The sequence below is a fragment of the Oncorhynchus tshawytscha genome, linkage group LG34 (genome assembly GCF_018296145.1).
Source record: "Oncorhynchus tshawytscha isolate Ot180627B linkage group LG34, Otsh_v2.0, whole genome shotgun sequence".
Taxonomy (NCBI): Eukaryota; Metazoa; Chordata; class Actinopteri; order Salmoniformes; family Salmonidae; genus Oncorhynchus; species Oncorhynchus tshawytscha.
Genome location: NC_056462.1, coordinates 15,125,358 through 15,145,942, shown reverse-complemented (window position 1 = coordinate 15,145,942; position 20,585 = coordinate 15,125,358). Strand labels below are relative to the sequence as shown.

The window sequence follows — 20,585 nt, the reverse complement described above, 5'->3', positions numbered from 1 at the left end:
AGGGCCCACTGGTAGTGCTGGTGTTGGAAACGGTATGCTTACTCTCAAATTACCACGCTGAGATTTGTGTTGGCCGGGGAACCGGCCGTTGTGCGATGATTTGTTTAAGGGGATAAGAGCCCTGGTGTGTGTGATGATTTGTTTAAGGGGATAAGAGCCCTGGTGTGTGTGATGATTTGTTTAAGGGGATAAGAGCCCTGGTGTGTGTGATGATTTGTTTAAGGGGAGCCCTGGTGTGTGTGATAAGGGGAGCCCTGGTGTGTGTGATGATTTGTATAAGGGGATAAGAGCCCTGGTGTGTGTGATGATTTGTTTAAGGGGATAAGAGCCCTGGTGTGTGTGATGATTTGTTTAAGGTGATTAGAGCCCTGGTGTGTGTGTGTGTGATGTATTGAAGAGGTGTAAAAAACAAGGGATGGCGGGAGGTGTGACGCTCCCTCTCTCTGTGAAGTTGTGATCCTGCACTGCCACTATATCTGCTATGTGTAGGTATATGGGCAGGCCACATGCACACACGCACACAAAGAAAGTTGTGTTCTTTACCTTTTAGGGTCCACTAGCTTGTAGAGCTTCCCACTGTGTGACTGAGCCATGCTTTTACTGGTGGCCAGGATGTACACTTCACCTGGGGGTGAGGAGAACAGGGGTTACATGGGAAATGTAGTCCAGACATCAGCCCTATCTAGAGAGAGCAAATAAGAGAAGATAAAGCAAGAGCAAGAGAGAGAGAGAGTGAGAGAGAGACAGACAGAGAGAGAGAGAAAGAGAGAGAGAGGGAGAAAAGAGAGAGTGAGAGAGAGAGTGAGAGAGAGACAGAGAGAGAGAGAGAGAGAGAGAGAGAAAGAGAGGGAGAAAAGAGAGAGTGAGAGAGAGAGAGAGAGAGAGAGAGAGAGAGAGAGAAAGAGAGAGAGTGAGAGAGAGTGAGAGAGAGACAGACAGAGAGAGAGAGAAAGAGAGAGAGAGAGAGAGAGAGAGAGAGTGAGAGAGAGACAGAGAGAGAGAGAGAGAGAGAGAGAGAGAGAGAGGGAGAAAAGAGAGAGAGAGAGAGAGAGAGAGAGAGAGAGAGAGAGAGAGAGAGAAAAGGGCAACCAGTTAAGAAGCCCTGTTGACACAAGAAAAGGGTAGCCTGTGAAGAACAGCATTGTAAATACAACCCATATATTTATGTTTATTTATTTTCCCTTTTGAACTTTATACATATTATTATTATTTTGGAACTTTTGTGAGTGTCATGTTTACTGTTCATTTGTATTGTTTATTTCACTTAGTTAATTATCTAGTTCACTTGACATACAATTGAAGTCGGAAGTTTACATATACCTTAGCCAAATACATTTAAACTCAGTTTTTCGACAATTCCTGACAATTCCCTGTCTTAGGTCAGTTAGAATCACCACTTTATTTTAAGAATATGAAATGTCAGAATAATAGTAGAGAGAATGTTTGATTTCAGCTTTTATTTCTTTCATCACATTCCCAGTTGGTCAGAAGTTTACATACTCAATTCGTATTTGGTAGCATTGCCTTTAAATTGTTTAACTTGGGTCAAACGTTTCAGGTAGCCTTCCACAAGCTTCCCACAATAAGTTGGGTGAATTTTGGCCCATTCCTCCTGACAGAGCTGGTGTAACTGAGTCAGGTTTGTAGGCCTCCTTACTTGCACACGCTTTTTCAGTTCTGCCCACAGATTTTCTATAGGATTGAGGTCAGGGCTTTGTGATGGCCACTCCCATACCTTGACTTTGTTGTCCTTAAGCCATTTTGCTACAACTTTGGAAGTATGCTTGGGGTCATTGTCCATTTGGAAGACCCATTTGCGACCAAGCTTTAACTTCCTGACTGATGTCTTGAGATGTTGCTTCAATATATTCACATAATTTCACTGCCTCATGATGCCATTTATTTTGTGAATTGCACCAGTCCCTCCTGCAGCAAAGCACCTCCACAACATGACGCTGCCACCCCCGTGCTTCACAGTTTGGATGGTGTTCTTCGGTGTGCAAGCCTCCCCCTTTTTCCTCCAAACATAACACTGGTCATTATGGCCAAACAGTTCTATTTTTGTTTCATCAGACCAAAGGACAATTCTCCAAAAAATATGATCTTTGTCCCCATGTGCAGTTGCAAACCGTAGTCTGGCATTTTTATGCCGGTTTTGGAGCAGTGGCTTCTTCCTTTCTGAGCGGCCTTTCAGGTTATGTCGATATATGACTTGTTTTACTGTGGATATAGATACTTTTGTACCTGTTTCCTCCAGCATCTTCACAAGGTCCTTTGCTGTTGTTCTGGGATTTATTTGCACTTTTTACACCAAAGTACGTTAATCTCTATGAGACAGAACACGTCTCCTTCCTGAGCGGTATGACGGCTGCATGGTCCCATGGTGTTTATACTTGCATACTATTGTTTGTCAGATGAACGTGGTACCTTCAGACATTTGGAAATTGCTCCCAAGGATGAACCAGACTTGTGGAGGTCTACAATTTATTTTATGAGGTCTTGGCTGATTTATTTTCATTTTCCCATGATGCTAAGCAAAGAGGCACTGAGTTTGAAGGTAGGCCTTGAAATACATCCACAGGTACACCTCCAATTGACTCAAATGTTGTCAGTTAGCCTATCAGAAGCTTCTAAAGCCATGACATCATTTTCTGTAATTTTCCAAGCTGTTTAAAGGCACAGTCAACTTACTGTATGTAAACTTCTGACCCACTGGAATTGTGATACAGTGAATTATAAATGAAATAATCTGTCTGTAAACAATTGTTGGAAAAATGACTTGTGTCATGCACAAAGTAGATGTCCTAACTGACTTACAGTTTTTGTGGAGTGGTTGAAAAACAAGTTTTAATGACTCCAAAATAAGTGTATGCAAACTTCCAAATTCAACTGTATGCCAATAGACCCCTTAAATTGATATTGAAATTGAGAGAGAGAAACAGAGAGAAAATAAGAGAAGAGGCCCTGATCAGGGTCCCTGCAGCGCTGCACTTGCCATGGGACTTGGGATAGAGTGAGTATCACGGGACAACTGAATACTCCTGACTGGAACCAGGCGAGTCATTTAATGAGGAGCAAAGCCCACAACACGGCTCCATAAGAGGACAAATTGTAAACATGTGTCAATGGGGCCCTGTTGTGGGAAGCCAGGCCAGCTCAGCACAGACCTCCACCATTCTCCTACCCCCGCCCCATTTACAAATCATGAACAAAAGCAAAAATCTTCAACTAACACCACGCCAAGATACTGGCAAGTCCCATGGTTAACCCTGTGTGCCCGTTGTATGCCAATATGGATAATTAGTTCTCTGCAAAACATGAGCTCACAGTGAGTCCTTTTGTCAAACGGGGATACAATGAATTGGGTTCAGTGGGTTTGTTCATGTAGCGAACCTGACCTCACCTAAGATGGTATGACTGGTAGGCTGGTAAACAATAACACAGACCAGAAACATTCATTACCAGGTGGCCAACTACATGCCATATCAGTAGGCTCTTTGAGGCCTGGTGCTATCGTATGGAAATGACCATATAATCCTTCAGGAAGCAGGGAAACTTTAATATCCTGCTGCTGGAACGTGCCATGGAGGAAAGGTGACACGGAGGGAAGAGATGGAGATATTAGTTCCCCTCAAACAGCGTGTGTGACCTCTGTTGGTTTTCTGGTCCAATATCATGAATATCACTCGAATAACGGCTTGAATTTGAGACTCTGCGTACGTTTTTCCCCTCACTTCCTAATCTCGGAAACTCAATTGGAGCAGTCTTGTTTCTAAACCCAACCGAGTGGAAACATGTTGAACATTGACATCGCACTCCGGGGATGTACTATGTAAATACATGTACCATTGTTCCATATACAATGCCCCAATGATTCTGAACTAGAGTTTTCCACAGTTTTGACATCTGTCATTGGGTGTAAACACTGATTTCAGGATGGCTTGACACTCTGCAATCTATCTTCTGCATCCAGACCCTTTGTTGACAAAAGCTTTCACTCATAACATCAGCTCAGATGTAGAGAGACACCCAGAAACACACAGAAATTGACATATAATAATGTGTCTATACATGTAGGGGCCCGTCTTTAGACTAGAGAGAGTTGGGATGGATCCCAAATGGCACCCTATTCCCTATTTAGTGCACTACTTTCAACAAGGGCCCATAGTGCTCTGGTCAAAACGTACTGCACTATATTGGGAATAGGGTGCCATTTGGGAAACAGCCTTTGTGCTGGTTCTACTGACCTAGTTGGTCCTCTCCGAAGCCCAGGATATGTCCCACCAGAGCGGAGCCACAGGAGCTGCTGGTCCCCAGACACAGAGCTTTCTCCTGCCACTGGTCCCCTGCCACCGCTGAGCCCTTCTGGAGGATCCGCAGGTTCCTGAAACGCACACATACGCACACACACAAAAGCACAGCGCAACATCAGCACACTGTTACAGTAATGCTAGTATTAAGCACAGGTCAGGGGTCAGCAAAAACAGCATATTGTTTCCTTTCATGTCACAGCACAACAGTCTTGTGTTTCAGTGCCTTAGTGTGCATGAAGTCTTTTGGTTTCCAAATAAACATGATGCCAAAATCCTCCTCGCCCTTTCACAACAACGTGCCCCTCAAAAACTGAAATGAGACTAAGTAGCTGCGAGTCATTTTTCCAAACACGTTGCCATGATGTCTCAATAGTGTACTTCCTTCAGCGTCTTTATTTCCTTTGTTTATTCAAGAGGCGAGGTTTGACTTCAGCGAGAGAGGAAGATGAATTATCAACCAATGAGACGTGTGAACAACACGAGGCCGTAGCCAAACGGACCAACCAACCGGGGCAGGAAATCACGTCTCCATTTACAGTGAATGAGCCTGAGCAGTAGTAGTGTCAGTAATGTGATAGTAATGTTTTCCCCCCAACGTGGATGGAACACTGGGTTTATGTTGGCACGGTGACCATGGACAGAATCAGGGGATGGACGTCAATTGGCATAGTGTTTACCTCAGAGTTACGTTCACCATAGTAAAGTTGGGTTACTGAACTGCTTGTGTTTGTTCAATTCAAAGTCAACGAACACTAGAACCGTTCGAGAATGTTCCAAATGAGAAAACAATGACGTTTGACTCAAACTAGCTACACATTTAATCTAGATCATTTGACGATAAATAAAAACCCTGTTATAATATTTAGAACTTAAAAGCTTACCCGTTCTTGTCTCCGAACACATAGCTCCCGTAGAGCCTCCTGGACTGACAGCCTCTGTAGATGAACCCTCCTACAGGTGCTGCTCCTCCACTGGTCGCCAGGTCAAAGATGGACGCCTCGTTCTCTACAGAAACACACAGATACACAGGCCTCAGATCAGTATCATTAAGATGGACGCCTCGTTCGCTACAGAAACACACAGATACACAGGCCTCAGATCAGTATCATTAAGATGGACACCTCGTTCTCCACAGAAACACACAGATACACAGGCCTCAGATCAGTATCATTAAGCTGGACGACTCGTTCGCTACAGAAACACACAGATACACAGGCCTCAGATCAGTATCATTAAGATGGACGCCTCGTTCGCTACAGAAACACACAGATACACAGGCCTCAGATCAGTATCATTAAGATGGACACCTCGTTCTCCACAGAAACACACAGGTACAGGCCTCAGATCAGTATCATTAAGATGGACGCCTTGTTCTCTACATAAACAACTCTACATAAACGCCCCGTAGCACTCACTTCCGTCATCATGAAGTGCTTTGAGAGACTAGTCAAGGACCATATCACCTCCACCCTACCTGACATCCTAGACCCACTCCAATTTGCTTACCGCACAAATAGGTCCACAGACGATGCAACCTCAACCACACTGCACACTGCCCTAACCCATCTGGACAAGAGGAATACCTATGTGAGAATGCTGTTCATCGACTATCCACATCGATGGAACAGTAGTGGAGAGGGTAGTAAGTTTTAAGTTCCTCGGCGTACACATCACAGACAAACTGAATTGGTCCACCCACACAGACAGCATCGTGAAGAAGGCGCAGGAGCGCCTCTTCAACCTCAGGAGGCTGAAGAAATTTGGCTTGTCACCAAAAGCACTCACAAACTTCTACAGATGCACAATCGAGAGCATCCTGGCGGGCTGTATCACCGCCTGGTACGGCAACTGCTCCGCCCACAACCGTAAGGCTCTCCAGAGGGTAGTGAGGTCTGCACAACGCATCACCGGGGGCAAACTACCTGCCCTCCAGGACACCTACACCACCCGATGTTACAGGAAGGCCCTAAAGATCATCAAGGACAACAACCACCCGAGCCACTGCCTGTTCACCCCGCTATCATCCAGAAGGCGAGGTCAGTACAGGTGCATCAAAGCTGGGACCGAGAGACTGAAAAACAGCTTCTATCTCAAGGCCATCAGACTGTTAAACAGCCACCACTAACATTGAGTGGCTGCTGCCAACACACTGACTCAACTCCAGCCACTTTAATAATGGGAATTGATGGGAAATGTCAAATATATCACTAGCCACTTTAAACAATGCTACCTAATATAATGTTTACATACCCTACATTATTCATCTCATATGTATACGTATATACTGTACTCTATATCATCTACTGCATCTTTATGTAATACATGTATCACTAGCCACTTTAACTATGCCACTTTGTTTACATACTCATCTCATATGTATATACTGTACTCGACACCATCTACTGTATCTTGCCTATGCTGCTCTGTACCATCACTCATTCATATAGCTTTATGTACATATTCTTTATCCCCTTACACTTGTGTGTATATGTTACGTTCCCCAGATTATGTGTTGTAGTTTGTGTATTTGCATGTGTTTATTTCAGGAAATGGCTTCCTGAAATCCCTCAAGCAGCTGATTGGTCGACTCCAGGGCTAATTGGAGAGCTGACCCCGCCCCCTCGTCAAGACACAGCTGTCTCCAATTACCCATTCCTTCAGAAGCTATATAAAAGCCAGTGTTCTGTTCAGGAGATTTTTTTTTTTGTAGAGGATTTTGCTGGAGGTAGATTTGCTAGAGAGATTTGCTGGGAGGTCATTGTAGAGATTTTGCTAGAGAGAGATTTTGCTAGAGGTTGATTTTGCTGGGAGTTCATTGCTGAGAGTTGGTATGTTTTGTGAGTTTGTTGCTCAGATAGAACTTATTTGATGTCCTTTGTCTCTTAGTTTGTTCGTGAAATTGTTTAATATTCTGTTTCATTTGTTCCCAGGGGGGGGAAGGGGAAGGCACCTAGGGAGTGCTTAGGCAAGAGGCCCGCGGGCATACATGTACCCGTAGCATATTCGCTGTCTAGGCACACTAGGTAAGACCTGGGCGGACCACCCCTTGTATTTTGGTTAGGGCACCAGGTGGTGCTAAATTAGGTAAGTAGTGGGTAGGCAGGTAAGATAGGAGAGGGGGGGGGGCTTTGAGATTTACTTTCTTTGCTTTGGTTCCGTCCAGCCCCTTTTCCCCATATTACCGTGTAAAGGAATAAAGTCCTTGTAAACGGTACCACATTCTGCTTGTCATTTTTACTCGCACCTACAGTCCATACCTTTTTCGCTTCACAGAGAGTTTAGTTGTAGCAGGGTGTTGCGTTCCCTCTTCATAGAGGCGTGCGTAACAGTATAAGACAGTAGTTTTGGAATTGTTAGTTAGATTACTTGTTGGTTATTACTGCATTGTCGGAACTAGAAGCACAAGCATTTCTCTACACTCTCATTAACATCTGCTAACCATGTGTATGTGACAAATAAAATTTGATTTGATTTGAAACACAGACACACAGGCCTCAGATCAGTGTAATTGCAGAGGCTGTGCCCCAAATGGCCCCCTTTTGTCTTTAAAGTGCACTATTCTTTTAACCAAGGCCCATAGAGTTCTGGTCAAAAGTAGTGCCCTATACATATTTTTATTTTATTTTACCAGGCAAGTCAGTTAAGAACAAATTCTTATTTTCAGGCCTCAGGTTGCTAGTTTACCGCTCTAACCACTAGGCTACCCTGCCACCCCATAATAACACAGTATATAGTGCCATATGACACTTGTAGAGCTCTACAAGCTCCAAAAAACTAATTCAGAATTATTGTGGTATTTTAAGTCAATTTGTGTATCCCTCCCAAAAAGTTACTTTTTGGAACATATAGCATTTGTCAAAAGTTATTATTTTCAGCCTAAGATAGCTGTCATTTGACAGCTTGACCAAAATATGAATAGCTACATCTTAGATATTACACTCATATAATATGGGCGTTGCAGGGAGTTTCACTCTGTTTATTCCCTACACTCTTAGAAAAAAAAGTTTCAAAAGGGTTTTGTGGCTGTTCCCTTAGAACCCTTTTTGATTCCAGGTAGAACCCCATCTTGCTCCTATGAAGACAGCCGAAAAATCCTTTTTGGTTCACCTTTGTGCTATCTAGTGTACAATATTATTCTCTGTGGTAGCAAACATGGCACCATTCCTTCACTCTGCACATGGAGCTGCCATGGTCGAACCCTAGTCTAATGACTGTGACTACCTGAGACCTGGAGCTGCCATGGTCGAACCCTAGTCTAATGACTGTGACTACCTGAGACCTGGAGCTGCCATGGTCGAACCCTAGTCTAATGACTGTGACTACCTGAGACTTGGAGCTGCCATGGTCGAACCCTAGTCTAATGACTGTGACTCCCTGAGACCTGGAGCTGCCATGGTCAGACCCTAGTCTAATGACTGTGACTCCCTGAGACCTGGAGCTGCCATGGTCGGACCCTAGTCTAATGACTGTGACTACCTGAGACCTGGAGCTGCCATGGTCAGACCCTAGTCTAATGACTGTGACTACCTGAGACCTGGAGCTGCCCTGAGACCTGGAGACCTGGAGCTGCCATGGTCGGACCCTAGTCTAATGACTGTGACTACCTGAGACCTGGAGCTGCCATGGTCGGACCCTAGTCTAATGACTGTGACTACCTGAGACCTGGAGCTTCCATGGTCGGACCCTAGTCTAATGACTGTGACTACCTGAGACCTGGAGCTGCCATGGTCAGACCCTAGCCTAATGACTGTGACTCCCTGAGACCTGGAGCTGTCATGGTCGAACCCTAGTCTAATGACTGTGACTACCTGAGACCTGGAGCTGCCATGGTCAGACCCTAGCCTCATGACTGTGACTACCTGAGACCTGGAGCTGTCATGGTTGGACCCTAGTCTAATGACTGTGACTACCTGAGACCTGGAGCTGTCATGGTTGGACCCTAGTCTAATGACTGTGACTACCTGAGACCTGGAGCTGTCATGGTCGGACCATAGCCTAATGACTGTGACTACCTGAGACCTGGAGCTGCCATGGTTGGACCCTAGCCTAATGACTGTGACTACCTGAGACCTGGAGCTGCCATGGTCCCCTATGACTCTCCCTGAGACCTGGAGCTAGCCTAAATGACTGTGACTCCCTGAGACCTGGAGCTGCCATGGTCGGACCCTAGCCTAATGACTGTGACTCCCTGAGACCTGGAGCTGCCATGGTCGAACCCTAGTCTTATGACTGTGACTCCCTGAGACCTGGAGCTGCCATGGTCGGACCCTAGTCTAATGACTGTGACTCCCTGAGACCTGGAGCTGCCATGGTCGGACCCTAGTCTAATGACTGTGACTCCCTGAGACCTGGAGCTGCCATGGTCGGACCATAGCCTAATGACTGTGACTCCCTGAGACCTGGAGCTGCCATGGTCGGACCCTAGTCTAATGACTGTGACTCCCTGAGACCTGGAGCTGCCATGGTCGGACCATAGCCTAATGACTGTGACTCCCTGAGACCTGGAGCTGCCATGGTCGGACCCTAGTCTAATGACTGTGACTCCCTGAGACCTGGAGCTGCCATGGTCGGACCCTGGAATGACTGTGACTCCCTGAGACCTGGAGCTGCCATGGTCGGACCCTAGTCTAATGACTGTGACTCCTGAGACCTGGAGCTGCCATGGTCGGACCATAGCCTAATGACTGTGACTCCCTGAGACCTGGAGCTGCCATGGTCGGACCCTAGTCTAATGACTGTGACTCCCTGAGACCTGGAGCTGCCATGGTCAGACCCTAGTCTAATGACTGTGACTACCTGAGACCTGGAGCTGCCATGGTCGGACCCTAGTCTAATGACTGTGACTACCTGAGACCTGGAGCTGCCATGGTCGGACCATAGCCTAATGACTGTGACTACCTGAGACCTGGGTGTGATTTATGCCCACTCTAATGAGTCCTGTTTTCTCTGTTGGTGTAGGAAGAGAAAAGGATATCCATGTTTACTGCCATCTGTCACGAGTCCATTAGTACGTAGTGGAGGGTGGTCTCAATTACTGTGACTGAGGCCTTGCCTTGTTAAAAACAACTTTGCTAAACTGGATTAAATGTAATGTAGGGCTTTAACCGCCACGATACCTCCTCATTAACATTGAAACTGAACGTATAAAGTGATGGTTGTACTAAATAGCGCAGGAGGTTGATGATGGAGTTTTAGTGTATTTTTGGGACAACATGAATGTAATTTGTTATGTAGTCATTACATGGGAATAATGGACATTATGATGTGAGGAGTTCTCGCCCCTATTAGGGTGTAATCAGATAGGTAATGAACTCCACCTCCAGGGGTCTGGGTTAATTTGGCCCAATCAGTGATAGTCCTGGGTGAGAGGTGGCCAATGGAATGGGTGGGGGCTTTAAACTAGGCTGAGGGGCTGGGTGGGAGGGGGTTAAGGGGGGTTGTTTTGCGGGTGGCTGAAATAGCACTCATTGTCTGGTTATTAGAATCAAACAAACAGCTCTACATGATTCAAACCAAACATAAGCACTCATTACTTCATTGTGTTAGAAAGAGTGTTCTGGTGTCGATTATGCTCTTTTGACGTGCACCAAGGAGAATATGAACCCCAGATCCTCATGGCTCTGTTTAGGGTGCTTTCAACTATACTAACCCATCATCAAGATATTCATTGTGGTTGACAACTATAAATCCTAGTCATGGACACAAACTCACATTCCCCTGGCAATGATATGCGAGGACGAATCGTTTGTGGATCACAATAACTTCTGATACTTTTTTAAAATAAATGTAAAACTCAGATACACTGTGTACTGAACAAGTTGGAGGCCAACCAAATACCGCATTCTCACAATAGGAAAGAATCCAGTTGTATTCCAAAAAAACAGACATCGTTTTTCTTGTGCAGAACACACAGTAAAATGAAAGGTTCTCCAAAAAGGTCATTTGTGAGGAATTCCATCAGATTCTTCCACACTTTCCCAAGGTGAGAGAGAACATGAAATGAGACTGTAAGGCAGACAGAGCTATTTTCATAACAAGCAACATTAATGTCCCATTGATGTATTCCAGACACACTCCTAAAGGGCACTCTCAGGCTCCTAAAGGTCCCAAATGGCAGCCTGTCCTCTATAAAGTGCACTCCTTTTAACCAGGGCTCATGCACTCTGTTCAGAAGTAGTGCACTACATAGGGAATAGGGTGCCATTTGGGACACACCCTCAGTGTTGTTAGGGAAAACCATTAGAAGAAGGAACTCACCGTAGTCTTTCCCCTTAGTGATCGCCAGTATTCTCCCTGCAGACGCGTTCCTACCGCTGGCGTCCGTGCACAGGATCAAGAGACTCCCGTTGTTATCCGTATGATGCCGGTCCACGGCACACCTGGGGAAAGACAGGAATGAATGGATAAGTGGGAAAAACATTGGAACGCCATGACACTGTCCATCTGCGATGATGCGTCACTCCCTGAGTATCACCTTGGGGTGGTTGTGCCACATGATAAAACAGTGGCATGCAACGGGGATAATGTAAATCAATAGCTGCATATCTCACACACCCAGCTACAACTCAGTAAGATTGATGAACACGTTCTAATGAAACTCATAGCCTAGTACAGTCAATCCATGATCAACCTTTTACCATGTGAAGACACAGAACAACCGAGGCAGTAACACACTGAGTGATCTGATCATGTCCATGGTTGAGAAGATGCAAACTAGAATAGGAATAGGTGCAACAGTCACTCACAATTAAAAATGACATACTATATACTAATATTAATATATGAGAAGATACACACACACCATAGTGAAGTATTGGGGGATTCTCTGGGTGGGTACAGGTATCAGGTATTGTGAAGTATTGGTGGGATTCTCTGGGTGGGTACAGGTATCAGGTATGCGACGTATTGGTGGGATTCTCTGGGTGGGTACAGGTATCAGGTATGCAAAGTATTGGTGGGATTCTCTGGGTGGGTACAGGTATCAGGTATGTGAGGTATTGGGGGATTATCTTGGGGGTGGGTACAGGTATCAGGTATGGGATTATTGGTGGGATTCTCTGGGTGGGGGACAGGTATCAGGTATGTGAAGTATTGGGGGATTCTCTTGGTGGGTACAGGTATCAGGTATGTGAAGTATTGGGGGATTCTCTGGTGGGTACAGGTATCAGGTATGTGAGTATTGGGGGATTCTCTTGGTGGGTACAGGTATCAGGTATGTGAAAGTATTGGTGGGATTCTCTGGGTGGGTACAGGTATCAGGTATGCAAAGTATTGGTGGGATTCTCTGGGTGGGTACAGGTATCAGGTATGTGAGGTATTGGGGGGATTCTCTGGGTGGGTACAGGTATCAGGTATGGCCATGGAGCATTTCACTCACCTGCCTGGGTCATGCAGTCCATGGGCAAATATTTCTGGTGGCTGGTTGGTGCTGTTGAAGTAGGGGTTGTTCCTGGGTATGGAGTAGGGAGCCGTGCAGCAGTCTGTGTCCACATCCACCCTCAACACAGACCCTGTGAAATCACTGCAGACAGCACACACAAGAAAGGACAACTGGTTAGTTGGGAGGAAAGTGTTGGAAGTAGAAAAACTGTAGCTACTGTCTTGGTTTACTGCTGCCATATTGCTTCATCTTGCCAAATGTTAGAAGTATTACTGTCCTTTAAGTTTTTGGGAAATGGCCTACAGTGGCCTAAAAAATACCAGCAGAAAGATGTCCATAGAAAGACTCCCATAGACAGATACCCATAGAAAGATGTCCATAGAAAGACTCCCATAGACAGATACCCATAGAAAGATGTCCATAGAAAGACTCCCATAGACAGATACCCATAGAAAGATGGCCATAGAAAGATTCCCATAGTAAGATGGCCATAGAAAGATACCCATATAAAGATGGCCATTGAAAGATACCCATAGAAAGATACCCATAGAAAGATACACATACTAAAGATTCTGACAGAATGATCCCCACAGACTAATCCCCAAATAGCCGACATCTTGCCCTTGAGCTTTGACCCCCTGACCCCTGGGTTTCACCTGAGGCCGTCCATCTCCTCCATGTCGTCCAGGGTGATCATGCCGTCTCCCAGGACGATGTGCAGCAGGCCGTCAGGGCCAAACAGCAGCTGTCCTCCCAGGTGCTTCCTGTGCAGCTCTGCCACTTCTATCAGCATCCGCGTGGTCCTACTGTCCACCATGTTGGGGTTTTTCCTGATCAACAAAATTAAAACGAAAAGTGTTCGATCAAATGCATTGTTTTTTATCTCTATGAGAGGAACCTCGAGTGTATTGTTTTATAACTCTGTGAGGAACCTAGAGTGTATTGTTTTTTATCTCTATGAGAGGAACCTCGAGTGTATTGTTTTATAACTCTGTGAGGAACCTAGAGTGTATTGTTTTATAACTCTGTGAGGAACCTAGAGTGTATAGTTTTATATATCTGTGAGGAACCTAGAGTGTATTGTTTTATATCTCTGTGAGGAACCTAGAGTGTATTGTTTTATATATCTGTGAGGAACCTAGAGTGTATTGTTTCATATCTCTATGAGAGGAACCTAGAGTGTATTGTTTCATATCTCTATGAGAGGAACCTAGAGTGTATTGTTTTTTATCTCTATGAGAGGAACCTAGAGTGTATTGTTTTATATATCTGTGAGGAACCTAGAGTGTATTGTTTTATATCTCTATGAGAGGAACCTAGAGTGTATTGTTTCATATCTCTATGAGGAACCTAGAGTGTATTGTTTCATATCTCTATGAGAGGAACCTAGAGTGTATTGTTTCATATCTCTATGAGTGGAACCTAGAGTGTATTGTTTCATATCTCTATGAGAGGAACCTAGAGTGTATTGTTTTATATCTCTATGAGAGGAACCTAGAGTGTATTGTTTCATATCTCTATGAGAGGAACCTAGAGTGTATTGTTTCATATCTCTATGAGAGGAACCTAGAGTGTATTGTTTCATATCTCTATGAGAGGAACCTAGAGTGTATTGTTTTATATCTCTATGAGAGGAACCTAGAGTGTATTGTTTCATATCTCTATGAGAGGAACCTAGAGGGTATAGTTTTATATCTCTATGAGAGGAACCTAGAGTGTATTGTTTCATATCTCTATGAGGAACCTAGGAACCTAGAGTGTATTGTTTCATATCTCTATGAGAGGAACCTAGAGTGTATAGTTTTATATCTCTATGAGAGGAACCTAGAGTGTATTGTTTCATATCTCTATGAGAGGAACCTCTATAGTTTTATATCTCTATGAGAGGAACCTAGAGTGTATTGTTTCATATCTCTATGAGGAACCTAGGAACCTAGAGTGTATTGTTTTATATCTCTATGAGAGGAACCTAGAGTGTATTGTTTCATATCTCTATGAGGAACCTAGAGTGTATTGTTTTATATCTCTATGAGAGGAACCTAGAGTGTATTGTTTATTGTTTTATATCTCTATGAGAGGAACCTAGAGTGTATTGTTTTATATCTCTATGAGAGGAACCTAGAGTGTATTGTTTTATATCTCTATGAGAGGAACCTAGAGGGTATAGTTTTATATCTCTATGAGAGGAACCTAGAGTGTATTGTTTCATATCTCTATGAGGAACCTAGCGGGTATAGTTTTATATCTCTATGAGAGGAACCTAGAGTGTATTGTTTCATATCTCTATGAGAGGAACCTAGCGGGTATAGTTTTATATCTCTATGAGAGGAACCTAGAGTGTATTGTTTCATATCTCTATGAGAGGAACCTAGCGGGTATAGTTTTATATCTCTATGAGAGGAACCTAGAGTGTATTGTTTCATATCTCTATGAGGAACCTAGCGGGTATAGATTTATATCTCTATGAGAGGAACCTAGAGTGTATTGTTTCATATCTCTACGAGAGGAACCTAGAGTGTATTGTTTCATATCTCTATGAGGAACCTAGAGTGTATTGTTTTATATCTCTATGAGAGGAACCTAGAGTGTATTGTTTCATATCTCTATGAGGAACCTAGAGTGTATTGTTTTATATCTCTATGAGAGGAACCTAGAGGGTATAGTTTTATATCTCTATGAGAGGAACCTAGAGTGTATTGTTTTATATCTCTATGAGAGGAACCTAGAGGGTATTGTTTTATATCTCTATGAGAGGAACCTAGAGTGTATTGTTTTATATCTCTATGAGAGGAACCTAGAGTGTATTGTTTCATATCTCTATGAGAGGAACCTAGCGGGTATAGTTTTATATCTCTATGAGAGGAACCTAGAGTGTATTGTTTTATATCTCTATGAGAGGAACCTAGAGGGCATAGTTTTATATCTCTATGAGAGGAACCTAGAGTGTATTGTTTCATATCTCTATGAGGAACCTAGAGGGCATAGTTTTATATCTCTATGAGAGGAACCTAGAGTGTATTGTTTCATATCTCTATGAGGAACCTAGAGTGTATTGTTTTATATCTCTATGAGAGGAACCTAGAGTGTATTGTTTCATATCTCTATGAGGAACCTAGAGTGTATTGTTTTATATCTCTATGAGAGGAACCTAGAGGGTATAGTTTTATATCTCTATGAGAGGAACCTAGAGTGTATTGTTTTATATCTCTATGAGGAACCTAGAGTGTATTGTTTTATATGTCTATGAGAGGAACCTAGAGTGTATTGTTTCATATCTCTATGAGAGGAACCTAGAGTGTATTGTTTCATATCTCTATGAGAGGAACCTAGAGTGTATTGTTTTATATCTCTATGAGAGGAACCTAGAGTGTATTGTTTCATATCTCTATGAGGAACCTAGAGTGTATTGTTTTATATCTCTATGAGGAACCTAGAGTGTATTGTTTCATATCTCTATGAGGAACCTAGAGTGTATTGTTTCATATCTCTATGAGGAACCTAGAGTGTATTGTCAGAGGCTGGCGTGACGCTTCAATACATTCCATACCAAGGGTGGACAGTCTTAGGGGTCATAGTGTGTGCATGCTTTTTCTCCAACCAAGCCCTAACACACCCCTGCATTAACCAAAATGAGCCCTAAACATATGTTGACACTATTGGGGCCTACGACACATATTGAGACAAAAGGTAAAGAACGTTTGAGACGTATATTTAAAGGATGTCCTGATTAAACAGAGAGGTGCTCATGTAATGCATGGATGGAAAAAGAACAATTATGTACGTGAGTAAGATGATACCACTGCAGGAGAAAATTCTGACATGTAAAAACAAGCGAACTCACCGACAACACGCCAACGAGAAGAGTGTTTAATGAGCTTGTTGTCTGGAGACATTGGGTTTTAGATTTGACGCTTCATTAAAGCTCAGAGTTAGGACGTTATTACGATGTTGGGGTGAATCTCAACTCAAAGCTGTAACTCAAACGCATAAAGTGATGACTTTCCAAGTCCAGAGAAATATATTAACAGCCACAAAATGTTTAATGATGTGTTATTTTGGGCAGGGTATTTAGACAGAGAGGTTCTTATTATTTTCCTTCAGGGTCGTTGCTCTGCCGGGAAGAGATTGACTATTTCACACTGAGTGACATACAAATACCAACGCCATGGCTCCTCCTCAGAACGCCAGCACCTCCAAGATTATAACAGCTTGAAAAATGAAGTCTTTAAACCGAGCCATACAACAGTGATTATGACAATAAAAACAGAATACTTTAACTAGTATAGTTACGAGAAGTTTAATTTGTTAATCACAGCTTGTTGTGCAACGGAGCTCTGGTATATCACCTGCAGAGCCACAAACATCTACAGTTGTCTTTAGCGGCGTTGTAGAATTATACACCGCCATTACAGTTTTCAATAAAAGCAAAAGCTGTTGCCGTCAGAAAACACGTTTCACTGTGCAGGACTTGACTTGGCAGCGAGCCGGCACGGGCTCCATTCAAAACTCACTAGAAAATAAACATTTCCTGTTCATCAACTGTACTGTCACGCCCTGGTCAAAGTATTTTGTGTTTATCTTTATGTATTTGGTCAGGCCAGGGTGTGGCATGGGGTTTTTGTATTGTGGTGTGTTTGTCTTGGGGTTTTGGTGGTGGTATTGGGATTGTAGCTTAGTGGGTTGTCTAGCAAGGTCTATGGCTGTCTGGAGTGGTTCTCAATCAGAGGCAGGTGCTTATCGTTGTCTCTGATTGGGAACCATATTTAGGCAGCCATATTCTTTGAGTTTGTCGTGGGTGATTGTCCTTAGTGTCTTACTTGTACTCTCTGTTAGTTTGCACTAGATAGGCTGTTTTCGGTTTTCATTACGTTTATTGTTTTGTAGTGTTTAGTGTTTAGTCGTGTTTAGTGTTTAGTCGTGTTTACGTTTTGTTTATTAAATATGGATCGCAATCGACACGCTGCAGTTTGGTCCGACTCTCCTTCATCACCACTAGAAAACCGTTACATGTACTTTATACTAGTGATGGGGAAAGAATTGTTATGTTACATATATTATTTTTGACGATATATCGTATTGTTTTGGCAATATTGCAATATTATTTGTTCACTAGTTGACTGTACCTGCTCCAAAACTCCAGTATTTTCCCTCATAGCTTGTTCTCCATGTTCTTTTTAAATAGGGAGCCAATATGTTCTCAGTACTTTTATTTTCAAGACTGAACAAAACATGTTTTCTCATGGCTCTCACTGTTTGAAACATTGAATAATATTGCAACAAAATTACAGTGCGAATCGCAATACATATAGAATCATTAGAATCGCAATACATATCATATCGGCACCAAAGTATCATGATAATATCGTATCGTGAGGTCCCTGGCAATTCCCAGCCCTACTTTATACCTGCAAACATTTATCTCAGGAATTTCGACAATGAAATCCATCTTATTTAGGCTTTGCTTGTTTCTGCATCATCATTGGTTGAACCATGTGCGGTCAATGAATGTATCTAGGGGGTGGTTTGGTTTGGTTTCTGCCATTTTACCTGGAGACGGTGCCCACAGGACATAGATGTCAATTCAACGTTTATTCAACGTTGGTTCAATGTAATTTCACAGATTTGACCTGGAGACGGTGTACTCGACCACACGCAGGACGTTTCTGTACTATCAGTGGTTGAACCGTAAATGGTCGATGTTTGGCATGGGTTTCTCCACTAGTTACCTGGAGACGGTGTACTCGACTACACGCAGAATGTGGTCGTGCGGTCCGATGGCCCAGCGCTCCTGGTTGGTGGTGTAGGAGACGTACAGCTTGCCATTCTTCTTGTAATTGGGGTGGAATGTGAGACCTAGCAGACCCCTTTCATCTCCTGCCTGCAGTCAGAGGACAAACACAAAGGGACCAACAAGTTAATTATGTCCCTACTTTTTCTTTCTTTCTTTCTTTCTTTCTTTCTTTCTTTCTTTCTTTCTTTCTCTCTTTCTTTCTTTCTTTCTTTCTTTCTTTCTTTCTTTCTTTCTTTCTTTCTGCTGCTTGTGCTGTAGTAACTAAAGTCAAAGCCAACCCATAACCCACAGCTAATCACCCTCCACATTGTCTCTTTCTCTCTACTTTTCTCACTATATTTCCTTCTCTCTCTCTGTCTCCTTCCATCTTGGTCTCTGTAGATACCCAGTGCCCCCCTCCCAACCGAATACCCCTCTTCTGTCCTCCCTACATACTGTACCTCCACTACCGCCCTCATTGACTACTGCATTACAAACCATTATAAAACATTTGACTCCAGCCAGTGCTCCCCCTCGATCCCCCTCCAGCCCACCCCACCCCAGCCCAGCCCTCTCTCTCTCTCTCTCTCTCCAGCTTGTCCTCGGGGCCCCTGCGGCGCCCAGGCCATCCCGGCGGCCTCCATTGTCCGGTGATTTGTGTGTGTAATCTTTGGGGGATATCCGTGAATGCTATGCTGAGTGGCTGAAAGAATTTATTAGCTCACTCGTAGTTCATAGAGAACACAAAAGTGCAGAGTCCTTCAGTCCTCTTCCCCCCCCCCCCTGCACCATGCAAAATTTGAGGATAAAGATGGAGGGGGGAAGAGAAAGGGGGGAAGGAGGTGGATGGAGGGGGGAAGAGAACCTAAACAAGGACAGGGCTGCCAGCACCCAGTGTCTTGGCAACATGTTTAGAAACCATCTAAATTGCTTGTGTAATACGTAAACCTTTGTCTCACCCCAGAGGCAGCTACATCAGTCACAACTCTGGTGGTCCTCCCATCATAGTTAGCTGTAATAAGCAGCTATAGCGTTTCAGTCCCTAGGCAATGCAATCAGGCCTTTGTGTTTCTCTCTCTCCCTCTCTTAACAAAAGAATTAACAGAATGCCAGGCTTAGGTGTTAACAATGTTTAAAACGTGCCCCCTTACATTTTTGGCCGTATGTTGTTGACCCCCCCTCTCCAAAACAGCTCAAGCCCCATTTCTCCCTCAATAACAGAAGCATTGATGCTGGCTGGCGTGGATGCAAAAAAATCGACCTCAAAACCCCCTAGAATGGCTACCTCACTGAAGGAGGCGAACCAGCAGCAGCATCAACATCAGCCAGAATCAATGCCGATCTTCCTGCGTCAACCTCTTGGAATTCCCTCTCAAAATATTTAAAAAGGAATTTAGGCAAAGAGAGCGAGGAGGTCTGGCCTTTGTGTTAGGCCTACAGTGTGGAGGCATTAGCAGAGGTGTAGTCCCGGGTCACAGGCCAAGCAACACAGATCATAAATTGGTTAAAGTGTACTGGATCCCCCAGAAACTGTTTGGACGGCGAAGGGCAGAACCCAGTCAAACATTCCAATGGAATGTGATGTCCGTGTCGTCAGCCCTGTTCTGTATGAGCTAGGCCTACAGTGATCAGACACCGGGGTCCTTTCAATACCACCGTTAAGATTAAAAAATGCGAACGTTGACGAATAAATAAGAGTTCCTCTTCACAAGAATTTACGAGAACTACTCAATGTAAATTCCGTGTGCTCAAAATAACAGGATTTATGTGGGGTTGGTAGTGAGTCCAATAAACTGCACATTGACAGTAATGAGTGGGACATGATTCTAGTTTGCCACAGACAACCATTCCCGTCCCTCACCTTAAAATGATTGACCCATATGTCAGATTTGGGATGCAGTGACCCGAATTCCCCCCATAAACACTGGGAAGGAGCGGGTCAAGACAAGAATTCCAAAAGGAAGGAGCCGTTTGATCTTCAGCTAAAAGACCACTAAAACACAGAGGCGGTAAATGGGCTGAAATATTAGCTCTCTCGCTAATGACTGCTCGTCATAACCAGAAGGCATACGGACGGCAGCAGCGCTAACACCAGGCCATAAAAAACAAACACTTGGAAACT

General features: G+C 43.9%; 1 protein-coding gene across 3 annotated transcripts in view; it reads right to left on the bottom strand.

Moving 5' to 3' along the window:
• LOC121841773 (hedgehog-interacting protein-like) overlaps positions 1-20,585 on the bottom strand; it is a 44,470-nt gene that overhangs the window by 9,884 nt on the left and 14,001 nt on the right. For all 3 annotated transcript variants that reach the window (XR_006080751.1, XR_006080750.1, XM_042311818.1), the window contains exons 3-9: positions 18,420-18,571; positions 13,350-13,523; positions 12,691-12,834; positions 11,571-11,692; positions 5,195-5,318; positions 4,248-4,384; positions 544-625 (exon numbers count right to left, since the gene is read on the bottom strand). Coding sequence is in view for 1 of the 3 variants with exons in the window: in XM_042311818.1 (XP_042167752.1) it covers positions 544-625; positions 4,248-4,384; positions 5,195-5,318; positions 11,571-11,692; positions 12,691-12,834; positions 13,350-13,523; positions 18,420-18,571 (935 nt within the window). In the remaining 2 variants the exon portion in view is untranslated. The remainder of the gene's footprint in view (positions 1-543; positions 626-4,247; positions 4,385-5,194; positions 5,319-11,570; positions 11,693-12,690; positions 12,835-13,349; positions 13,524-18,419; positions 18,572-20,585) is intronic.